Genomic DNA, 20,298 nt, shown 5'->3' on the forward strand with positions numbered 1-20,298 from the left:
AATAATAATAATAATAATAATAATAATAATAATAATAATAATAATAATAATAATAATAACAATAGTAGTAATAATAATAATAATAATAATGACAAAAATGTTTATAAATGTTATGCCAACTCTAATGTCATCGCACGAGCGTGTATTTCCGGCGGGTTATTTTAAACGACATGCTGAGACACGTGACAACAACCGTGTAAACAAACCATCATCATCAAGCTAAAAACCGTTTGTCAGCCAATCCGGCGAATTTGGCCGTCAAGTCGTTTACCATCTGTCACCCGCCATGATGGGGCAAAAAATACACACTCATGCCAAAGATCTTCAAAGGATGATGGATGTGAGGCGATCTGGCGTGGGCTGTCGGACCAGGAAAGGGGGTGAGATGAGGGGGTGGTGGGGGTGCTATAGTGAGTACCTGCTGCGAGGCGGAGGGCGGCAGCGCGTCGGCGTCTGAAGGGGTTAGTGCGTCCTGGAAGCTTAGAGTTTCGTAGCCATCCGTGAGGGGCGCCGCCGAGGCTGAGGGGCCGACTGACGAAGACCTCTCGGGGTGTTCTTCCCCCTCCCCGCCGGATGCCTGTTAGTAGCGGCCACGGGCGTTAGCGGGGGTTAACGTGTTAGCTGTGAGTGTGAGTGTGGTGTGTGCGATGAGAAGTGAGGGCTCTGTTTAGTGAGTCCTGGGGGAAAAAGGAAATGTAGCGTAAGATGAATGGGTTGAGGTGTGTGTCTGAATGTGGTCTGTCCTGTGCAGGGAGTGTGGCCCTAGGGTGAGGGGAAGAGATGAGGGGTTGAGGTGTTCTGTGTGGTGGAGAGTGCAGGGCGTGTTCTTTGATGAAGGGATGAGGGTGTTGCTTTTTATGGTGAAGGGGGCAGGGTGATGTTTGTGTGCCGCCGGCGAGGTGTTGGCCGTGCGGTGAAGGGATCGTGTGTTCTGTGACGTGAGGTGTGGGCCGTGTCGTAAATGTGTGTGTGAATGACAAACGCATCCAAACAATCATATTATTAGGTATTAATATTACTGTTTATCCTAGATTTTAAAGATGCTTAAAGGAGTTATTATTGAACAGCGGTTATTTGTTAGTGGCTGAAAGCGTAAGAAAATCCAAAAGAGAATAATTAAATATGAAAAAAACCCATTATCCATGTATTCAAGTATATATATATATATATATATATATATATATATATATATATATATATATATATATATATATATATATATGTATATACACATATGTATTAGGGGAGGTGGCGCAAGGTCGCAGTGTCCTGGAGGGCCCGAGTACAAGCCCCGTCCGACGCTACAAGCTGACAATTTTTTTAGTCATCTTCGAGTGGCCTAACACTACCCACTTGCTTTCCCGATAATCACCTATCAACTAGGATTCTAACGAAACTCTCTAAAGAGGCTGAAGTGGAGCTCTGGTAGGCAGCATGAGCCAAGCAAGAATATATTATAGATTCATAGAGGGGCGGCACAAACCTACGGTATATACACCCCGGAGTTCAGTTTCTTGCGCCACACCTTAATGTTGTTTCCTTCTCTTCTCTCCCCAACTTTGGCTGACTCTACGAGATATTGTGTCCACCATTGCACTGTAACTTTAAACTAATCAACAAAAGCAAATTAAGGCAAAATATGAAGTGTACTCCTCCCGGCACTCTTACAGCTAAAGTTCGTGCATGTCACTACCGGCACAAACTCGTATGGCCAGACTCATGTGACCACACGCCACACCCGCGGGTGAACAATGCCCAGCCTGAACCCTGCAATAAGCAGCTTCAAACTGCAAGAATACACTAACGTATACAAACGCATATATATATATATATATATATATATATATATATATATATATATATATATATATATATATATATATATATATATATATATATATATATATATATATATATATATATATATATATATATATATATATATATATATATATATATATATATATATATATATATATATATATATATATATATATATTTGCACATTAATTCATTCATATTTTTCTTTATATGAGTGGAAGTTTGAGTTTTGTGAAGCTGCTACAAAGGAACACACTACAGCAGGCGTAAGCTACACAGGGACAGGTGATGGCAGTGTTGTATGACTGCCATTCTTTGGACTTTACCAGAAATCTTGACCACTACACATTTTTGTGTTCTTGTTGGTCCAGAGTACACAATGTCTAAATCACAGATCTAGATTTCCATCAAGAGACAACTCACCTCCTCCGAGAGGGGCAGCTGTTCTATGGATGACATAATGCTTTCTTGGGACAACTTTAGGCCCTCAGTCGCCTGCGGGACAGTTTCCCACGCCGTCATCAAGCTATCGTCCTCTCCAGCATGCAAGCTCTGCACCAGAAGTCTTGTTAATACACCTTTGTGTTGAAGAGAGGTTACGGGAGCAAGGACACACCGCTACATGACACACTGATACAGTGACCCAGAATGCTCGTCGCGGCTGCAGGCACGACACAACTTCTGGAGTTGATGCATCAATAATAATATCATTTGTGCCGTCATCAAGAAACACTCAGATTGGAGGTGAGACCTACCCTGTTTACCAATTTTTGTTTTCACTACCGCAGGGCGGCTCAGAGCAAGCAGTGTAACCTGTTTCAATTTGAAGGGTACAACGGGCAGCGCGTGAATCAGGTCCTTTGAAGGATGACCAACTTTAAGGAATCACGTTACGAGAGTAGAATCAAGGCTCACAAGAGTGGCCTAACACAGCTGTCCCGGTTAAGTAGACGAGGGAGGTTATTGTTGCATTAATTTACATGAGTAAAGAAAGAAAATAAATTTGTTAAAGAAATAAAAAAGAACCAAAACAAGCATTTTATTCAGAGTTAGAGAGAAAAATAAAATGTGTGTGTGTGTGTATTTCGTATTACTAATAAACTGACCTAAGTTAGATGGGTGTGTAAAAGGTAACAGATGTTGATAACGATTTGAAAAAGGGGACACAAAGCTTTATAAAATAGTTTTAAAACCATATCAAAAGTTATAAGGAATACAAAGAAAAGTCTCCTCGCATACCTAAACCTAAAAAAGTACCTCGCCTGAGAAAAGGAGTGTGTGAATGAAATGATGGCTGAGCATATATATGTGTGTGGAGGTGACGAGCTCAAGAACGAATCTGAGTGTTTGGCAAACGTGTGGCAGAGTAATGAAGACATGTCGAGAGAACGAGTGAGTGTTTAGTATTCACCTGCGTTTGGTCATTCTGGGGATTGTCCTGGAGCTGCTCGCTGAGGGAGAGGTCAGGCGAATCTGGAGGGGAGTAGAACTGAGCGTCGGAGGAGGAAAAGCTGAGCGGCGTGTACTGTCTGTCCTGTGGCGAGTTGAAGCCCATGGACGACCCTGAGGAAGCTGATCGTGCCATCTCCACTCGAGTGTCAAGAGGTAAGTTACTCTGCAGTACCTTGACCACCTGCTGCACCTCGTCAACGGGCGCCTCCTCGACCTTTTCTGCAACGGGAGGTTCTTTCGGAACAGTCTCTTGGTAGTCTACTTCTTCCACCTCTTCTGGCGAGGCCACAGGTTCTTCAGATTCTTCAGGTTCTTCCTTGGCATCATCCTTTTCAGCTACAACAGGTTTCGTTGGGTCCTCCACCGTCTCGTAGCTCGGCTCATACACTGGCTCTGCTGCAACGATCTGGATGTCCGGAGGATTAACTTCAGGCTCTGGTTGCAGCTCAATATCCTCTTTGATCTGAGTCTCTTCAGCTTCTTTCACTTGTACAGCAACGGGCGGTGCCTCGAATAAGATGGTCTGAGGCTCCTCAACGCATTCCTCCGCCGGGGCTGCGGGTTCATTGTACTCGACAACGGGTATGTCAGGGGCCTGTGGCTGGTCATCAGTATAATGACTACCAAGATCCTGATCAGCTACCTCGTTAGTTCCCATCGTCGGCACGTCATCTAAAGTGTTTGCAAAGCTGTCGTCGCCTTCGCCTCGAGATGTCCTTCGGGACAGCACCGGGGACTTACTTCGCCTCAAGTCGAGTTTGGGGCTTGGAGATTTTTCCCTATTTTCATTGACTTCATTGTCAACGCCTGGATCTTCCTGCGGTTGTTCCTCCTTTGCTACGCTTCTTGCGGGGCTTGAAGCCTTTGATCCTTTGGACTTCGGCTTATGTTCGCTGTTGCTGGATTTTGATTTCTTATCTGTTTTGAGAGTGGCCTCAGAGGCGAGCGTGTCCACCAGAGTTCTGTCAGCGGTGCTTACGGAGTGCTCATGGTCAGCTGAGTGGCTGCCGTAGCGGATCTGGCGGCCGTCGTCTGAGTAGCTGGAGTCGGAACCATCATCATAAGACCTCCTGCCGTCTGTCGGGCTTGAATGTCGAGGCGTCTGGCGGCCCGGCGTCCTCGATCGCTCCGAGTGGTTCCGACCCCGATTCTTGAAGCGGCCTACACTTCCTGTAACATACAGGAAACACGGTTTTAGGTTTTTCATTGAAACTCAAGCGAAAACTGATGCATTTATTTGGCAGAATATTACTGACAATGCAAAATAAGCACGGCATAGAAAATTAACATAACAATGAAATTACATTGAATATTAAGATGAATAGTTTCGTCATTATTTAGTATATGCTGTGATGCACAGGCATTACAAATACTGTTCTCCAGTCCCTTGTAGAACATTTCTCACTACTAAGCGCAATAAACATGAAATATCAGTCCTTCCACCTAAGTTTACCTTCTTTCTTGCGTGAGGCTCTGTCTCTGTTCTTGTCTTTGTCCTTGTTGTTGACGCCATCGTAGTCGCTGCCCCGCCGGCGGGAGGAAGACACCCTCAGGTCACGCATGTGTCGCTCCAGCCGCTCCTCCTCCTCGCCCTCGCTCATCGAGCCCGAGTCAGAGGCCGAGCTGCCTCTTCGGCGAGACTTTTTCTTACTCTTGCCCTTGCTGGAGCCCGACACCTTGTTGCGACTCTCACGTTTGCTGTCCTTTATGCTGAAGGATAGGTTACTTTTCAACACCCCGCCGTCCTGGTTGTCATAGTCTGACACGTTTCTATCGTCATCCTCGTGATCAGTTCGTCGGTCTCGTCGTCTGTCTGAGCGGCGGCGTTCGCTGCCTCGGCGACTGCTGCGCCCGTTGCTCCCCACGGTCTTTGAGCACATACCGCAGGTTCGCGTCCCGCCGTTGTTGATGAACGTACAGTGGTCACACTGCCAGGCGAGGTTGTTGCTCTCTCGGTCGTTGACTTCATCGACGTCATCACTACCGGAAGAAGATCGACTCTCCTCGCTCTCCTCCGAGCGTTTGGATTTACGATTACGACTGCGGCGGCCACTGGGGTCTGCTGCACTGAAAGAACGAGATTTGCTGGACTTGTGAGAGCGGTGAGAGGAGGAGCGGACAGAAGGGGCCGGGGATGACGGTACCTTGGTGAAGGTGTGCATGGAATCAGGTATCGACATGTTAAGTCCCATTGGAGCCCCCATCGTGGGCATGACCATGTGTGGATGGTAGCCGGGGTAGCCAGGGTAGCCCGGGTACATGGGCATGTGGTGGTGGACGTGGGGCGGCGGTGCAGCCCACGGGTAACCCGTCATGTCACTCCCTACGGAGGACAGGTTCATGGACAGATTGGACGCGGTGCGCTTCATGCCACCCGTGCTTGCGTGGCCGGGGTAGCCCGCAGCAGCCTGACACACCTCGCAGGGGGGGGCGCCCCACACCATGCCGCCGCCGTAGCCCATCATGTTGAGTTGCTGGAAACTGTTGGCCTGTTGGGGGAGAGGGAGAATATTAGGATTCCTTTGAAAAGGAAAATATATTAACTAATCACTTAAATGCAATATTGTTATGGAAAGTGTGTGTGTGTGTGTGTGTGTGTGTGTGTGTGTGTGTGTGTGTGTGTGTGTGTGTGTGTGTGTGTGTGTGTGTGTGTGTGTGTGTGTGTGTGTGTGTGTGTGTGTGTGTGTGTGTGTGTGTGTGTGTGTGTGTGTGTGTGTGTGTGTGTGTGTGTGTGTGTGTGTGTGTGTGTGTGTGTGTGTGTGTGTGTGTGTGTGTGTGTGTGTGTGTGTGTGTGTGTGTGTGAGTGTGTGTGTATTCGTGAATGTTGCATGTGCTTGTGGGTGTTGTGGGTAAGGCTGTGTCAACGCACCCCGTGAGTGCCATTGAATGCCTGGGGTGGGTGTTGTTGTTGACTCAGTGTGTTGAGGTCACAGACGGAAGCGGAGGACACCATGCCCCGCCCGAGGTTGGTACTACCACTCCTCCCCCCGGGCATGGCGGCGTAGTTGCGTCGTGGGGTGATCCCCGAAAAGGCGGACATGTCTGCAGGCGTGTGGCCAGGGGGACACGTGGGGCCTGAGGGGGCCTCGGTGGTGGCTGGGGGCGCTGCCGTGCAGGGCTGGGCGGCTATCACCTGGGCCCACTGGTCGTCGGAAATGCTGTGGGAACGGTTGCGGGGCGGAGGTTTGGCTGCCTCTCCTTCCCACCCAATTCCGCCCGGTGTGGGCTCCACCATGGACGTCTGTGGGGCACCAAAGGCACGTAAGGCACACTACCTACACAAGACTTACTGTGGTGGCCGGAGGATGGGCTGTTCCCAGCCATGCACACGGCACACAAATTCCAAAAGAAAACCCAAAGTAGAAACCAAATGCATCCAAAAATAACATTCTCTCTTGCTACAAAAATATAAAAAATGCAAAATAAAAAGGTGTATATATTCTATAAAATATCTTATAGATTCCTGCATCCTATGAGATAGCCTAAGAAATTTTTAGGACACAGCACACAGTTCTCCCTAAAATTGTGAAGGTTACGTTACAGAGATGTTGTCATTCACTAGCCTGATTCTACGAAAGCAAAAAAAGAAGACAAGACTGAAGCTGGTGCAAGCAGTTCATACATCCCATCACACTCCTTCAGAGCACCCTCTACTAAGGCCTAAGAGAGACAAGTGCACAACACGCCACGCCCAGGCAAGACACTGCTACATCTACCCTCAGGCTGAGGCGCGTTCTTCCATCCAGTGGCACAAAAAAGGAAAGGAATGAAAATGAATGACTTGGCGATGATGAACATTTAGTAAGGATGAAATAAGATGTCTTGGCTTTTCACGGCTTATACAGTTTAAATAGGAAGCAGGTTTATGAGCAATCTGTGAACATGCAGAAAGGAAACACTCGGCGGTAGGAGGGAGGGTGACGAGCAACGAGACGTGAAGTACTAACAGCGAGTTTTTTACGTCTGTTTCGGTTTCTGCGGCGGATGACGGCCGGGAGGGAGCTGTCGGGTGTGAGGGAGTCGTCGCTATAATCCCTAGTCTTTTTTCCGCCCTCGTCCGGGGGAGAGACGTCGCCCCTCACGCCCACGCCCTGGATGGTCAGCTTGGCCTTCAGCGCATCGTCATCGTCCTCCACAGACTCTGCCTTGCCATTGGTGATCGGAAGGCGGCCATTGATGAGGTGGGGCGGCTCACAGAAGTCACCCTTCATCGGAGCAAAGGTGTGGTGGTGTGGCACGAAGCCGCAAGTGGCAGAGCGCCGCAGACTGAGGCCAGACTCCGGGTACTTGCCGCTGACCATGCTGCTGCTCGACGACAGCGACAGGTAGCCGTGAATCACCGGGAAGGAGCCCATGCTGCTGCTGTAGTTCAGTTGCCGTGTCTGGATGACGTCGCAATCAGAGCAGGGGCATGGGCAAAACATGTCCCCGCCCTCACACAGACACGCACCCTCACTCCTGTTAGTTCTGTTCTTCACGTCTGTTCAGGTCTGTGCGTACACTTAGTCATTGGTCCCGATGCATGTATCAGCATATAAAAGTTTCTTATCCTACTTAAAGTTAGTTTCCTTAAAAATGTTTATCACAAAAGATCCTGAAATACAGAAAAGGCATCGCAAGTTTTTTTGCGCCCATCAACAATGCGGAAACGTTAGCAGCTGTTCCGGGTTCGGCCACCTCCTACTTGGCTCCCGGGCGGCTCGGCCATGAAAACAAACCACACTTCACACTTCTACGACATTTTTTTTCTATTCATATTTCAAGAAAACACCATTTGTCCATTATTTCTGTTCAAGATGGTTTGTTAGCCATTACGCACGTACTACCGGTTACATATATCCTAACGCCATTCTTTTTTTCTCTGTGGTCGCTCCTACTTGGGCACGCTCCTCCTCACCAAATTTAGGGAGTGTGTCGTGAGGTACTGTCTGGGTACGGCGGCCACCTGCTGACGCGGGCCACCGAGCTGCCGTAGAAAGTTCAGAGAGGTACTATATAGCACTTCCTAAATTAGCGACACCCCCATAGCCACAACGGTGCTGAAGCCCTGCCAAGTTACCATAGAAAGGAGAGCGACGAGAAAATAGAAAGCATATCCTAAATTAAATACAAGTCCACGCGTCTACAGCAGCATCAAAGTGTTCCGCGGTGTTATGTCTTCCTCAGGTGGTTGTTGCCATGAAGACTTACAACGAACGTCTAAGCAAAAGTTGTCTTGAATACCATAATCAATACAACAGACTTCACCAACTGCATGGAAGCAAATAGCCCTAAAGCAGTCTCGTGTGACTAGTTCAACTGAATTTGGTTTAGCCTAGACTAAGAATCGGCGGTTGGCCTTCGAGACACAGGCAGTGGAAGGTGACAGGGAAGGAAGCTGAATTTAAGGGCCACCCGTGTTTCTGGCGAGGCAACGGGAGGCTAATTCTGCTCGCGGCTGCTCGCCCTAGCCAATATTCCATATCAGAGAGACGGGTTGCTGAGATATCCCTTTCCTTTGGGCCCGTAAATGCCTAGACACTACGAAAATAAGATATCAGAGTGGTCTTAAAATTTCCATATTAAGTTGCGAAAGAAAAACTGCCCAGTAAATATTTGCGTTACATTTTACGAAAAGATATACTGAAGCCTCAAAAACTTTATATATTAGAGGTATCTGCTGGGATATCTGTATCTTTTTGGCCCGTAGATGCACTGTAGCGAGATGCGGGAGTGATGTCTTCAGTTTTCCATCTTAGAGAGAAGTTGCAAGTTATCTGTTTCCTTTTGGTCTTTAAATGCTGTGTGCTTTTAACGAAAATGCGATATGAGAGTGAGCTCCTAAAAATCGAGACGTTGCGAGAAGAGGTGTGACTTTTAAATGTGTATAATCTATGAAAACGAGATACGGGACTGAGTGAGGTCTCCAGGTCTTGGCCAAGGAGAAAATCTACTCGTGTTTACGCTGGCGAGTGTTGAGACAAGAGCCTGGGGGTGGCCATGTGCCCCGCCAGGTGTTGACTCTGGGATCATCATGCATTTTCTCCGTCAGTATGAACATCAGTATGAGCGTAAACGAGCAATGTCGAAAAATGGTGAGGTCAGTATACCCGATAATATGTGGATAGCTAAAATGTGAAGTATACACAGCTACGAAATCATGTCCCTTGTTTCGTCCGCCCGAGCGACATCCCAGTGTAGCGAGCTCGATAGACAACAACACGTGAATAGTGAGGAAACAAACAGTAAGACGAGGCTGAGTTTGTAGCAGGTGTCGGTGGTTTGGTGTGGCAGGTGGGTAACAGGTCGCCTTAAAAGAGTTCTGGCGAGGTGAGGAAGGTTGTGATCGAGGTATTAAGTTGTCGCAAGGAAGGGCATGTTTAACGTCTCATTAGTATTCGTATAAAAGGAAGAACAAAAAGCTGAGACAGAAGAGATTTGATCATAATAAAAATTTAGCGGCAAACTTCATCTTGACAATATTCATCTTCTTTAAGGTAGCTAAGCTTTTTTTTAGCTTAGTTTCTTTCCCATGCTTATGAGTACCGATAGGAAGAATGCATACCTGGCGACCTTCCCTTGCCTGCCCCACCAAGCATCGGCCGCTGTTGTGACTTCCTCCTCTTCATGAAGCCCGCATCTGGCAAGTTTCGTTTAAGTTTCCCTAATAATAGATGATTTACACCTGTTGCTCGCGTCCACAGCCAACAGCTCGGTGGTTGGTGTGTGACTCAGCCCTCTACCTCAATTCCTCCCCCCCCCACTGCCCCCAACCACCACCACCAAGCCTCCCGGTAATGTTCGTGTACTCCTCAGGTTTTGATCGCCTACAGAAATACCCGACGGCGCGACATGACATGGAGCGGCGCCCAGTAGTTCAGTTCCGTGTTCCCGCTCGCTACGGACGTCAAGATTGCTACGATGCACGACTTGTCTATACTGCATCTATGTTACTGAGGAAAGTTAGACTGGGAATGCTTGACGGTTCCGCCCCTCATATCAACTATTTCCAAAGGCCAAAAAGGAGATCAGTAGGGTTATAATGAGTGTTTCCTTAGGTTCATGGTACAGAAGAAAGGCTACACTACCACCAGCTCCTACGAAAGCCTTGCCAAACGTGTGTACTTGGGAGGTGAAATGTTTAATGTTACGGCGCTAATTAGACTCGGGATGCTTGGATGTGGCTGCGAATCTGGGTGTGGGGAAGGGTCCTTGAGTTCATTGCTGTATCTACTTCACAATTACAGTTTTCACATAATCATTGAGCTTCTCGTTTTGCATTATAGCGTCTTGGGTTGCTTAGGTTGATGTGGGTCCCTGAATTAATTGCTGTATCTACTTCATAATTACAGTTTTCGCATAATCATTGAAGGCTACACTGAGCTCCTCGTTTTGCAATATAGAGTCTCGGGTTGCTTAGGTTGTTGTGGGTCCCTGAATGCATTATTGTGTGTACTTTTCATCTGTAGCATTCTCTTATTCTTGGCTAAATTGGTCTCATCTGGTGGCTGCGTTAAAGCGGTGTCTGAACCACTAAGAGGCGGGGTCTGATAGCGAGCACAAATTCGTTTCTGCTTGTTGACAAATATTTTACGTAAGTCAACATATACTGATGATTGTGCTAAAAACGACATAGTATAAATTATTGATATTATAATACATTTAATTGAGGAAAACATTGCCGATCGCCTTGTTGAAAGTATTGTTAACTCTTTTTAATGAGATATTATGAGCACATCTTTCTGACAGTCTTTTTTTTTACTCAAGGGATTGGACGAACGGACTCTTTCCTTCCTCATCCTCCGCGAACACTGAACACCGAACACCGGGCAGCCAGGCGAGCCACAGGGACGAACGTGACACATCCGTTGGCCAACTCCGGTGCCAAAACATCCGGTAACTTATGTTCACTTTCAACCTTGTCTTTTCTTGTACCTATTCCTTAGGTTTCCGCGGCGCAACAAATAACGAAGCACTGATAACGCGACACAGCAAGTCAGGAAGCATCGTCAGGAAGGAGGAAGTCACGGCCAGGAGGTTACATAGAAGGTTTCAAGGTCAACTCCACGAAGAAATGTTATCCAATGAGAGTAATCGTTCTAGCTTCTTGATATCGCTGCACACTTCCTCCTCCTCCACGAGTGTTGTTGCTTGTTTATCGTCGATCCTTCACGTAGTCAAAACTTCCGTCAACAGAGATGATGTTTTAGCGTTGTTTTCCTATTGCCGTTGCCGGTGGTGATGTTGCTGAACACTTCCTCCTCTCCGACACGTGTGCTGCTGCTTTGCTTTACCGTCGATCCTTAACGCTTAAAGTGAGGCTTCCGTCTACGTTGATAAAGCCTGAGTCGTGCGTGTGGGCGGCGTGAGGACTGTCTGCTGCCTCCGCCGGCACCAACACAGCAATAATGCGGTCGTCTCTCAGGAGGCTCGCCAGTGTTGGACTCAAGAAGGCGCCAGAGTGTCACTGAATGCTTATTTTGGCTCCACCACCCAAACCTACCGAACTTTTCCTGCAAACACCGCTACCCTATCTCATATTCCGCATGCTAATGAAAAAAATTACACCGTCTGTCTCCTCAGTGAATCTACACCCTTAACGTAATTATGCAATAAGTCTACGAGGGAGAGACCAACGAGGAAAACCACTTGGCAACTCGCTCAGTCGTTGGCAGCCAGAGACAGTCGCGGACGAGGAAGGGGCAAGAGAGGGAAAGAGAAGGGGAGGAGACGGGAAGGAGGAGAGGGGAGGGCGAAGAGGGGGGTCTCTCAGGGAAAGCGCCAAAGGTCTTCGCCCCACACTCCCTGTTCTCCTCCCTCATCACACACGGCGACTCAGGAGCTACCGTGAGTGTAGTAATATTTCAGCGTCCTTTTCTCTCTCTTCGTGAACCTCGTAACCTTTCCGCCCCAGTGTTGAGTAGACAGCAAGTTACGTTACACCCCCCTCCCCCTGACGCACACCTTCCTTCAAATTAGTCTTTCCCGGGGCAGAACTGAATGTGGGACGCCATCAACTGCTTACTTAAATTGGGCTTGTTGGTGAGGAAAGGTCGTTACCATGTTAAAATATACGATAAGCCCGCCACTAAAAAAAATACACTGCGCTAAGTTCCTCTCTCTGCTGGGCATTAGTCTTACACAAGGCAGTGGTGAGCATGGGGTAAACTACGGTCGCTTCAGTAAATAGGTTCACTTTCCTTATCAGGATACACAATAAACCTGTTCATTAAAACCCAATGAACTACGTATACCTAAAAGTTTGAACCGAGATTGAGCTGAGCATGGGAAGCAATCAGATACTTTTGTAAATCCAGATCTTGGCGAGACATATTAATACCTCACTCTCCCTGTCAAGATATGAGATAGGACCACCAGTATGAACCCACGGCGCTACGTTCCTTCATAAGACAAATCTCAGGAGTCTTACATGATCGAGCTTACGTGGGAAACATTCACTCGCTCATGTAATATTTTGGCATCTTGGTGGGACATGATCGTCACCTTCGCTGTCAGGATAAGACGATGAACGAGACGCGATAAACCTAATACGTTATGTGGTGCCATCTTGTGCCAAATTATGTGCTAGCCTTAGTGGTTCAGTGTAACAGTGTAACATTGAAAACTAATTTGACCGCCACCTCCTCCGACGGTACTGCAGAAGTGGAAAGTCTTGATGGTCCTTTGTGTACTTTCAGTTAGGTTTTAAGGATAGATCACTTAGTCTGGACCATAGGGTCTGCGTGGCGAGAACATCGATGTAAAATCTATGTAAATTGCTTTCTCTCTCTCTCTCTCTCTCTCTCTCTCTCTCTCTCTCTCTCTCTCTCTCTCTCTCTCTCTCTCTCTCTCTCTCTCTCTCTCTCTCTCTCTCTCTCACACACACACACACACACACACACACACACACACACACACACACACACACACACACACACACACACACACACACACACACACACACAGACACACACACACACACACACACACACACACACACACACACACACACACACATACACAACCTCCCCTCCTCCCCCCAAACACACACACACAACCCCCCCTCGCCTCGCCCCCCCACACAAACACTATAATGCTGCGGTTCCCCCCCCCCACCGGTGACGTCTGCCGGGCGTGCAGCCGCTGGCTATAGTACCTCTCCACCCCGGCCTTCGCCTCCTGCTGCTGCTGCCTCTGCCCCACGATACGACAGGGACTGAATGAGCTTTTTTATATTTATTTTTCTGTCCGCCTGCCTGCCTGCCTGTCCGTAAGCCTGTCTGCCTGTCTGTCTGTCTATTTGTCTCCGTCTGTCTGTCTGTGTGGTGTGTCTGTCTGTCTGTCTGTCTGTCTGCCTCTCTAGCCGTAGTATACTGAATCCATGTATGAAATTTTAATATGCAAGTCATAGTACTACTTTGCTCATCTTGTCTGGTTGACTCATTTTTTATTTCTAAAATTAGTAAAGAAATGCAAACAGCAAATCAATTGCAGAGGCCAAGTAAAGAAGAGAAATCGCATATGATCCCCACACTAAACATCGTCTTTCTTACATTAAGGCGCAAGAGAAGGCGTGTGACTCATAAACTATGGTGGGGCGACGAGGCTCAACGCTATACGTCTGTGAGCGAAATGGTAACCTGGCGGGGACTTGCGGTAATGGCCACGAGGCGGTCGGGTTGACGAGGTTCTGATACGCTGCCGCCGCCTGAGGTGCTGGGACAGTGTCAGGTGCAGCGGCCGCAGCTTGACTATTTTGGTTGAAGGTCCCGGGACGCGTGCCGGGCGCCCTTGAGTAACAATAAACCTTCCACATTCTGCTGCCACCACTTCTACTACTACTGAGTAAACTTCACGCGTCAAAGCCAAGCCACCATACTCTCCACGTCCATAGAATCAACACCGGCATGAATGGTGGAGAGGACAACGTAAGAGTTACCAACCCTTCCCCTTGACTAACGATAAACCTTCCCACATGCTGCTGTTGGGACTTCCAAGACTACTGATAAACTACACTGCCAAGGTCAAGCTACCATATTTTTCCGTGGCCATAGAATCAACAACAGAATAAGTGATGGATGGAGGCAACCTACGAGTTAGCTACCAACCTTTTCCCTTGAGTTGCAAAAAGCCTTCCCACTCTCTGTTGATGACGCTTCCACAACAACTGAGTAAACTGTACGTACAATAGGGAGAGTCGCCATTCTTATAGTGTCTAGGGAAACAATACTGACAAGAACAATAGACGGTGACAACGTAAACATCACCAGCAGGTTTTCATTTATCTTCAGCAACATTGAACCCTGCCTTGATATGCTGCCATTTCCGCAACTGAAGGGTAAACTACACGAACAGATGCCCCCTAAAGTATCAACCATCTTACAAGCCACAGAGTCAAGGACGAGCGACAACATAAGAGAAAATAAGCGGCTAATCGTAACATATGCATCACAGAGCATCTGGTTAACTTTTTATCGTTTCCAAGTCTCCGTTTTGCCCGAGACTGGTGCCGGAAATCAGACAGACACATGCACGTCCAAAAAACTGGCAAAGTGTTCTTGTCTTGCCCAAGTGTGACGGGGAATTAGGAGTAAGAGAAAGGAGAGGTTGTGGGAAAAAACGAAGGGAAGTGGGGGACGCAGTGTGGGGAGAAGTACACGAGAAAGAAGATAGTAAAAAAGGGAGAGGAAGAAGGAGGGCGTAGTGAGAGGAGACGGGAGAATGAAGGTAGTAAAGAAGGCGAGGGGAAGAAGGAGGATGCAGAGACAGGAAGCAGGAGAAAGATGCTAGTAAATAAGATGAGGGGAAGAGGGAAGACATACTGAGGGGAAAAAAGGCGGAAAACGAGTGAGTGGAAGGAAAGCGGGAGTTGACAAAGGAAAGGGAAACTGATGACGAAATAGGGAAACCGGAAATACGAGGTGAAATGCATAGAGATAATAGAGAAAACAGAAACAGGAGACTTCAAGCAAGGACAAAATAAGTGAATATTGCAAACACAAACTAAGGGAGCGGGGAAAGTTTTGGAAATAGTGGAGGTTTCTGGGCCGTTATTAAGACTGTCAGGGAGGTGGAGGTTGTGAGGAAAAATGAAGCGGACAGACAGAGAGACACAGACAGGGTGACAGACAGACACTCATGGAGGCAGACAAGCAGACAGATACATAGAGGCAGACAGGGACGCAGGGACACAGACGGACAGGTAGACAGTCAGACACAGATATAGAGGCAGAGATACATGCATACAAAGAGACAGACAGAGATTTACAGACAGACTTGGTAGCAACTCCCCTTCCTTCCGGCCGAACCCAGCAACAGTCGATGAAAAAACAACGGGTTGAGGAAAAACGGGATAAAAAGCGTCTGGGAAGTTTGTAAAAAGCGAGGGAAGGGAAGACAGAACACGACTCCCCAGACGAGGGAAGGCAAAGGGGAAAGGGTGGGGGTGAAGGTGCAGACGCCGAGAAATGGTGAAAGATTTTGGTCTAGACGGTCAAAATGCTTTATATTAATGGTTTGTTTGATTTTTTGACTAAATTGGTCTAAGAAAGCTAAATTCGTTGGTAGAAAATCACTAACTGTTTTGAAATACCATTTATCTCACACACACACAAAAAAAATCAAATCGCCATTTTATCCTTTTTATCATCCTTTTTTTTTTACCTTTAGAGACAAATGGTTAAAAAAATAAATCGTTTTGTGCAATGAAAACTACACTGTGGGTTTATGGTTATCAAGAACTTGCTCAAATGTAAGACAGAACTCAGCTGAGACACCGATATTAGTTTACTTTATTTTCACCTTGGCTGATTTTTTACGCCGTCTTTTGATCTTTAGGATGAATTAGAAGGTTTTATGCAATGTTATGCTAATTGTGTGTGTGTGTGTGTGTGTGTGTGTGTGTGTGTGTGTGAATGTACTGTCTGTCTGTCTGTCTGTCTGTCTGTCTGTCTGTCTGTCTGTCTGTCTGTCTCCCTCACCTCTCTCAGCGGAAATGACAGTGTAAAATTAGTTTCCTCTCTATTTACTGATGGCATTTCCTTCCCAGAGCAATCGGAGTCTATAATGTGAGTTTGGCTGTACACGTTATATATTTAGTTCAGCTTCGGAAGACAAAGAGACGGAGAGGCTGAGGGGCACAACAGGGGACTCAAGCAAGAAATGGGAAACTGAATTAAACGATGAACTGAATATCAATTAACTACTTTAAGTCAATAAGTGTAATCTCCCTAATGCAATAAAAGGTGCATGAGGTGAAACAACGATTTCGAATAAAGATATAAGACCCAGAGAGCGTGTGTGAAGTAACGTAATTTAGTAGCTTAACCATGCAATCATTGTCCTATTTATAATCCAAATATTTCTGTGGTAGCCCAGTGCAGTGCTTTCCTTAATGAAACAACTAAAAATAGAGGGCATGTACAGATAATCACAATCTACATGATGAGAAGATATAGTGCAAAAGCGTCATATTTTTTATTACGGATATTTTTTTACGTACGCAGCAAGCAAAGCAGTGCAGTCACTTAATGATGGAATACTCTCCTTCATGCAAGAAAATAAATGCTATCTAATCTAACCTAACCTAACCTAACCTAACCTAACCTAACCTAACCTTAATGATGGAATAATCTCCGTCATGCAAGAAAATAAATGGTATCTAACCTAACCTAACCTTAATGATGGAATAATCTCCTAAATACAAGAAAATAAATGGTATCTAACCTAACCTAACCTAACCTAACCTTAATGATGGAACAATCTCCTAAATGCAAGAAAATAGGATGTTTGAGGCAGTCCAGTCCATAAACTTCTCCATTATAGCGACTCAAAACCACGTGAGAGGTTTCCGAAGACAGCAAAGTCGCTCGATACTTCATTACTTTTTTTCCAATACAATAAAAAAAACCTCAATGTGGGAATCCAGACCAGTGAGTTTTCTAACATGCCTGGAGTTACCCGACGCAATCACTTCCTTAATACAGTACCACACAAACACACGTGAAATAAACGTGTGAGGTAACTCAGCGAGGTAACTTCCTTGTAAAAATAAAAGCATAATGTATAAGGTAACGCAACGCAATGATAAATCTAATAAGATACCAACAAAAAAGTGTTTGCATGTGCCCTTCCTGCTGCCACGAGGTTTACCCGCTACCCGAGGAGGAGGTGGTGATGGTGGTGGTGTGGACGTGTTTATATAAGGAAAGTTTCACAGCCGTGCCAGCCACCGGAGCCGCCCAGTGCCGCCCCGCCCTCCCTCGCCTCGGCTACTCCCTCTCCCCTTTCTTGCCTACGGCTTGGTGATGGGGAGCGAAACAGATTGCCTCGTTATTGTAATGTTCTCTCCTTTCGTTTTTTCAACCCAAGTTAGAAATATCATTAGAGTCAAGGAGGCTCTCAATTGTTGGGTAAAATTATTCCTATACTGATAATATATTAACTCAAGAAGTTTTTTGAGGTTCTTAATGCATATTAATATAATATAAATATGATAAGGTATTACTTATACTTTCGGATACAGCGGATGATATAAAGGTAAGATATAAGCTCAAATCCAGTGACAACATAATGATAAAATGCAAATTACACCGCAGGCTCAAATCAGAAAGAAGCGCAGACTGACAGAACCTAAAACGGTACTATTTGAGCGAAAATCGTTACGAAAACATGTATTATTTGATGCCGGTAAAACAAGAACACGTTTGATGGACAGAAATTAAGAATGATCTTTTAAAATTGGAGAACTTTACCGTGACTACTTCGTGAATCAGACTTGGGGGCAACAGTGCTAGAAAAGACCCGGTAAAGGAGCAGGGCGGGTGGGACCGGAACAGGGAGGGGGTGGATGTTTTGTTTACCTGGCTCAGCACGTGTGTGTGTGTGTGTGTGTGTGTGTGTGTGTGTGTGTGTGTGTGTGTGTGTGTGTGTGTGTGTGTGTGTGTGTGTGTGTGTGTGTGTGTGTGTGTGTGTGTGTGTGTGTGTGTGTGTGTGTGTGTGTGTGTGTGTGTGTGTGTGTGTGTGTGTGTGTGTGTGTGTGTATGTATATATATATATATATATATATATATATATATATATATATATATATATATATATATATATATATATATATATATACACTTGATAGAGGAAGTGTGCTTGGAAAGTGCAGTCTTATCATGAAGAGGAGTATCACTTAGAGTTCTTTAATAAGTTGGTTACGTTTCGGAACGAACATATTCCATCATCAGACCTAGAATCAAGTTACACAGTGTGTCACATAGAACGTAAGATAAAAGAACAATAATAATATTAATCTACGGTAAAAACAAGCCGATGTCTTAAGATAAGATAAAAGATAAAAGATAAAACGTGAAAACACTTGAAAGCAAAAAATTTTAAAGTTGTCAGTAAGTGGGAGTGTAAACATAAAAACGAGGTTTAACAGTAAAACTAATATGAAACGGATTAAAAAGTAAACACTAATGGGGAGCGTAAAAGTACCCAAACAAAAAACAAACAAAACAAGGGAAGTAGACAGATGCTATGCTAATTCTAAACAGCAATAAATAAAACAGTGGGTTGAAGAAAAACAAGTGAAAGAAACAATGAAAAAAAATTAAAAATTACAATGCAGATAATAATACCTTAAGTTAAAAGCACAGTAGTGGAGCTACTGTGCTTTTTACGTATCCAACTTATTAAAGAAGTCTAAGATAGCAGAGATGTTTCTGCCAGCCCTGGTACTCCTCTTCATCATGTATATATGTATATATATATATATATATATATATATATATATATATATATATATATATATATATATATATATATATATATATATATATATATATATATATATACACACACACACACACACACACACACACACACACACACACCACCCTATTAGTATAGGTTGGTGACTACTTTCACTAAGGCCACGTTCGTTAGCTATCAATGCTCTTAGTACCGTTGTCGTCCTTGTGTTAGTGATGGCAGTCGTGATAGTGGGGTGACAAAGTAAAGGTCGGCCTTGCGTCTTCTCGTTCCTTTGTGCCGAGACAGCCGTGGCCGAGGTGTGCAGAGCAGTTGTGAAAACAAACAAAAAAACTATCAGCAACGCCTCCCATCCCCCCCTCCTCATGAGTTGAATAATTGTGCCGAGCATAATGAGAGAGAGAGAGAGAGAGAGAGAGAGAGAAAGAAGAGAGAGGAGAGAGAGAGAGAGAGAGAGAGAGAGAGAGAGGAGAGAGAGAGATATAAAATATGGAGAGAGAGAGAGAGAGAAGAGAGAGAGAGAGAGAGAGAGAGAGAGAGAGAGAGAGAGAGAGAGAGAGAGAGAGAGAGAGAGAGAGAGAGAGAGAGAGAGAGAGAGAGAGAGAGAGAGAGAGAGAGAGAGAGAGAGAGAGAGAGAGAGAGAGAGAGAGAGAGAGAGAGAGAGAGAGAGAGAGAATTGGAAAAGGAAGGAAAACTTATGAGGCGGCGAGGGACACTACAACCCGAAAATTTGGCGTCGGGCAGATGGAGTGGGCTGGGCCGTGGGTGCCAAGTGCCAAAACGAGCCGTGGCCCCTGCATGGCACGCTGCCACCCGTCACAACCTTTGGGCCTCCCGCCGGCGCCGCCAGAGGAGGTGACGCTCGACATTCACACGACCACCGACCAAAGGCAGTCAATCGTGAAGCTCAGCCGCGGCGGAGGAAGACTTATGAGACAATATGAGGAACAGCATATACCGAATACTTTACTAGCTCAATGTTTCCGGCGAGCACTTACTCTCCGTTCCTCCTGTCACGTGAAAGCGGCCCTTAACATGATGCTAGTTATTGGACACAAGGAATTCCATTAACTGGGATATGAGTTCATTTGTCAACCGTAAGTATGACAAACAGGATGAGGTAGTTGCTGGTGTCACGTATAATACTACTTATGCGGTAAAGAGGAGATAGAAATAATATCTATCTATCTCTCAACTCCGGGGAATTTCTAGTGTACAAGGGTTTTGCCGAAGTGTACCCCAACACCGAACCGAGATCAGAAGACACGGAACGATGAGCCCCTC

The 20,298-nt window shown here is 45.9% G+C and overlaps 1 protein-coding gene across 23 annotated transcripts in view; it reads right to left on the bottom strand.

Moving 5' to 3' along the window:
• LOC126998592 (E3 ubiquitin-protein ligase lubel-like) overlaps window positions 1-20,298 on the bottom strand; it is an 81,834-nt gene that overhangs the window by 24,245 nt on the left and 37,291 nt on the right. For 16 of the 23 annotated variants that reach the window (XM_050860473.1, XM_050860481.1, XM_050860474.1 and 13 more), the window contains 5 exons: window positions 6,143-6,514; window positions 4,727-5,762; window positions 3,233-4,443; window positions 2,245-2,373; window positions 419-577 (listed from right to left, as the gene is read on the bottom strand). In XM_050860473.1, coding sequence (XP_050716430.1) covers window positions 419-577; window positions 2,245-2,373; window positions 3,233-4,443; window positions 4,727-5,762; window positions 6,143-6,514 — 2,907 coding nt within the window. Of the gene's footprint in view, window positions 1-418; window positions 578-2,244; window positions 2,374-3,232; window positions 4,444-4,726; window positions 5,763-6,142; window positions 6,515-7,220; window positions 7,868-11,187; window positions 11,520-11,546; window positions 11,711-20,298 lie in introns of those variants that run through there. The other 7 variants (XM_050860486.1, XM_050860482.1, XM_050860490.1 and 4 more) reach the window with 5 other exon arrangements.

Source organism: Eriocheir sinensis, chromosome 14 (genome assembly GCF_024679095.1).
Source record: "Eriocheir sinensis breed Jianghai 21 chromosome 14, ASM2467909v1, whole genome shotgun sequence".
In the NCBI taxonomy this organism is placed as follows: domain Eukaryota; kingdom Metazoa; phylum Arthropoda; class Malacostraca; order Decapoda; family Varunidae; genus Eriocheir; species Eriocheir sinensis.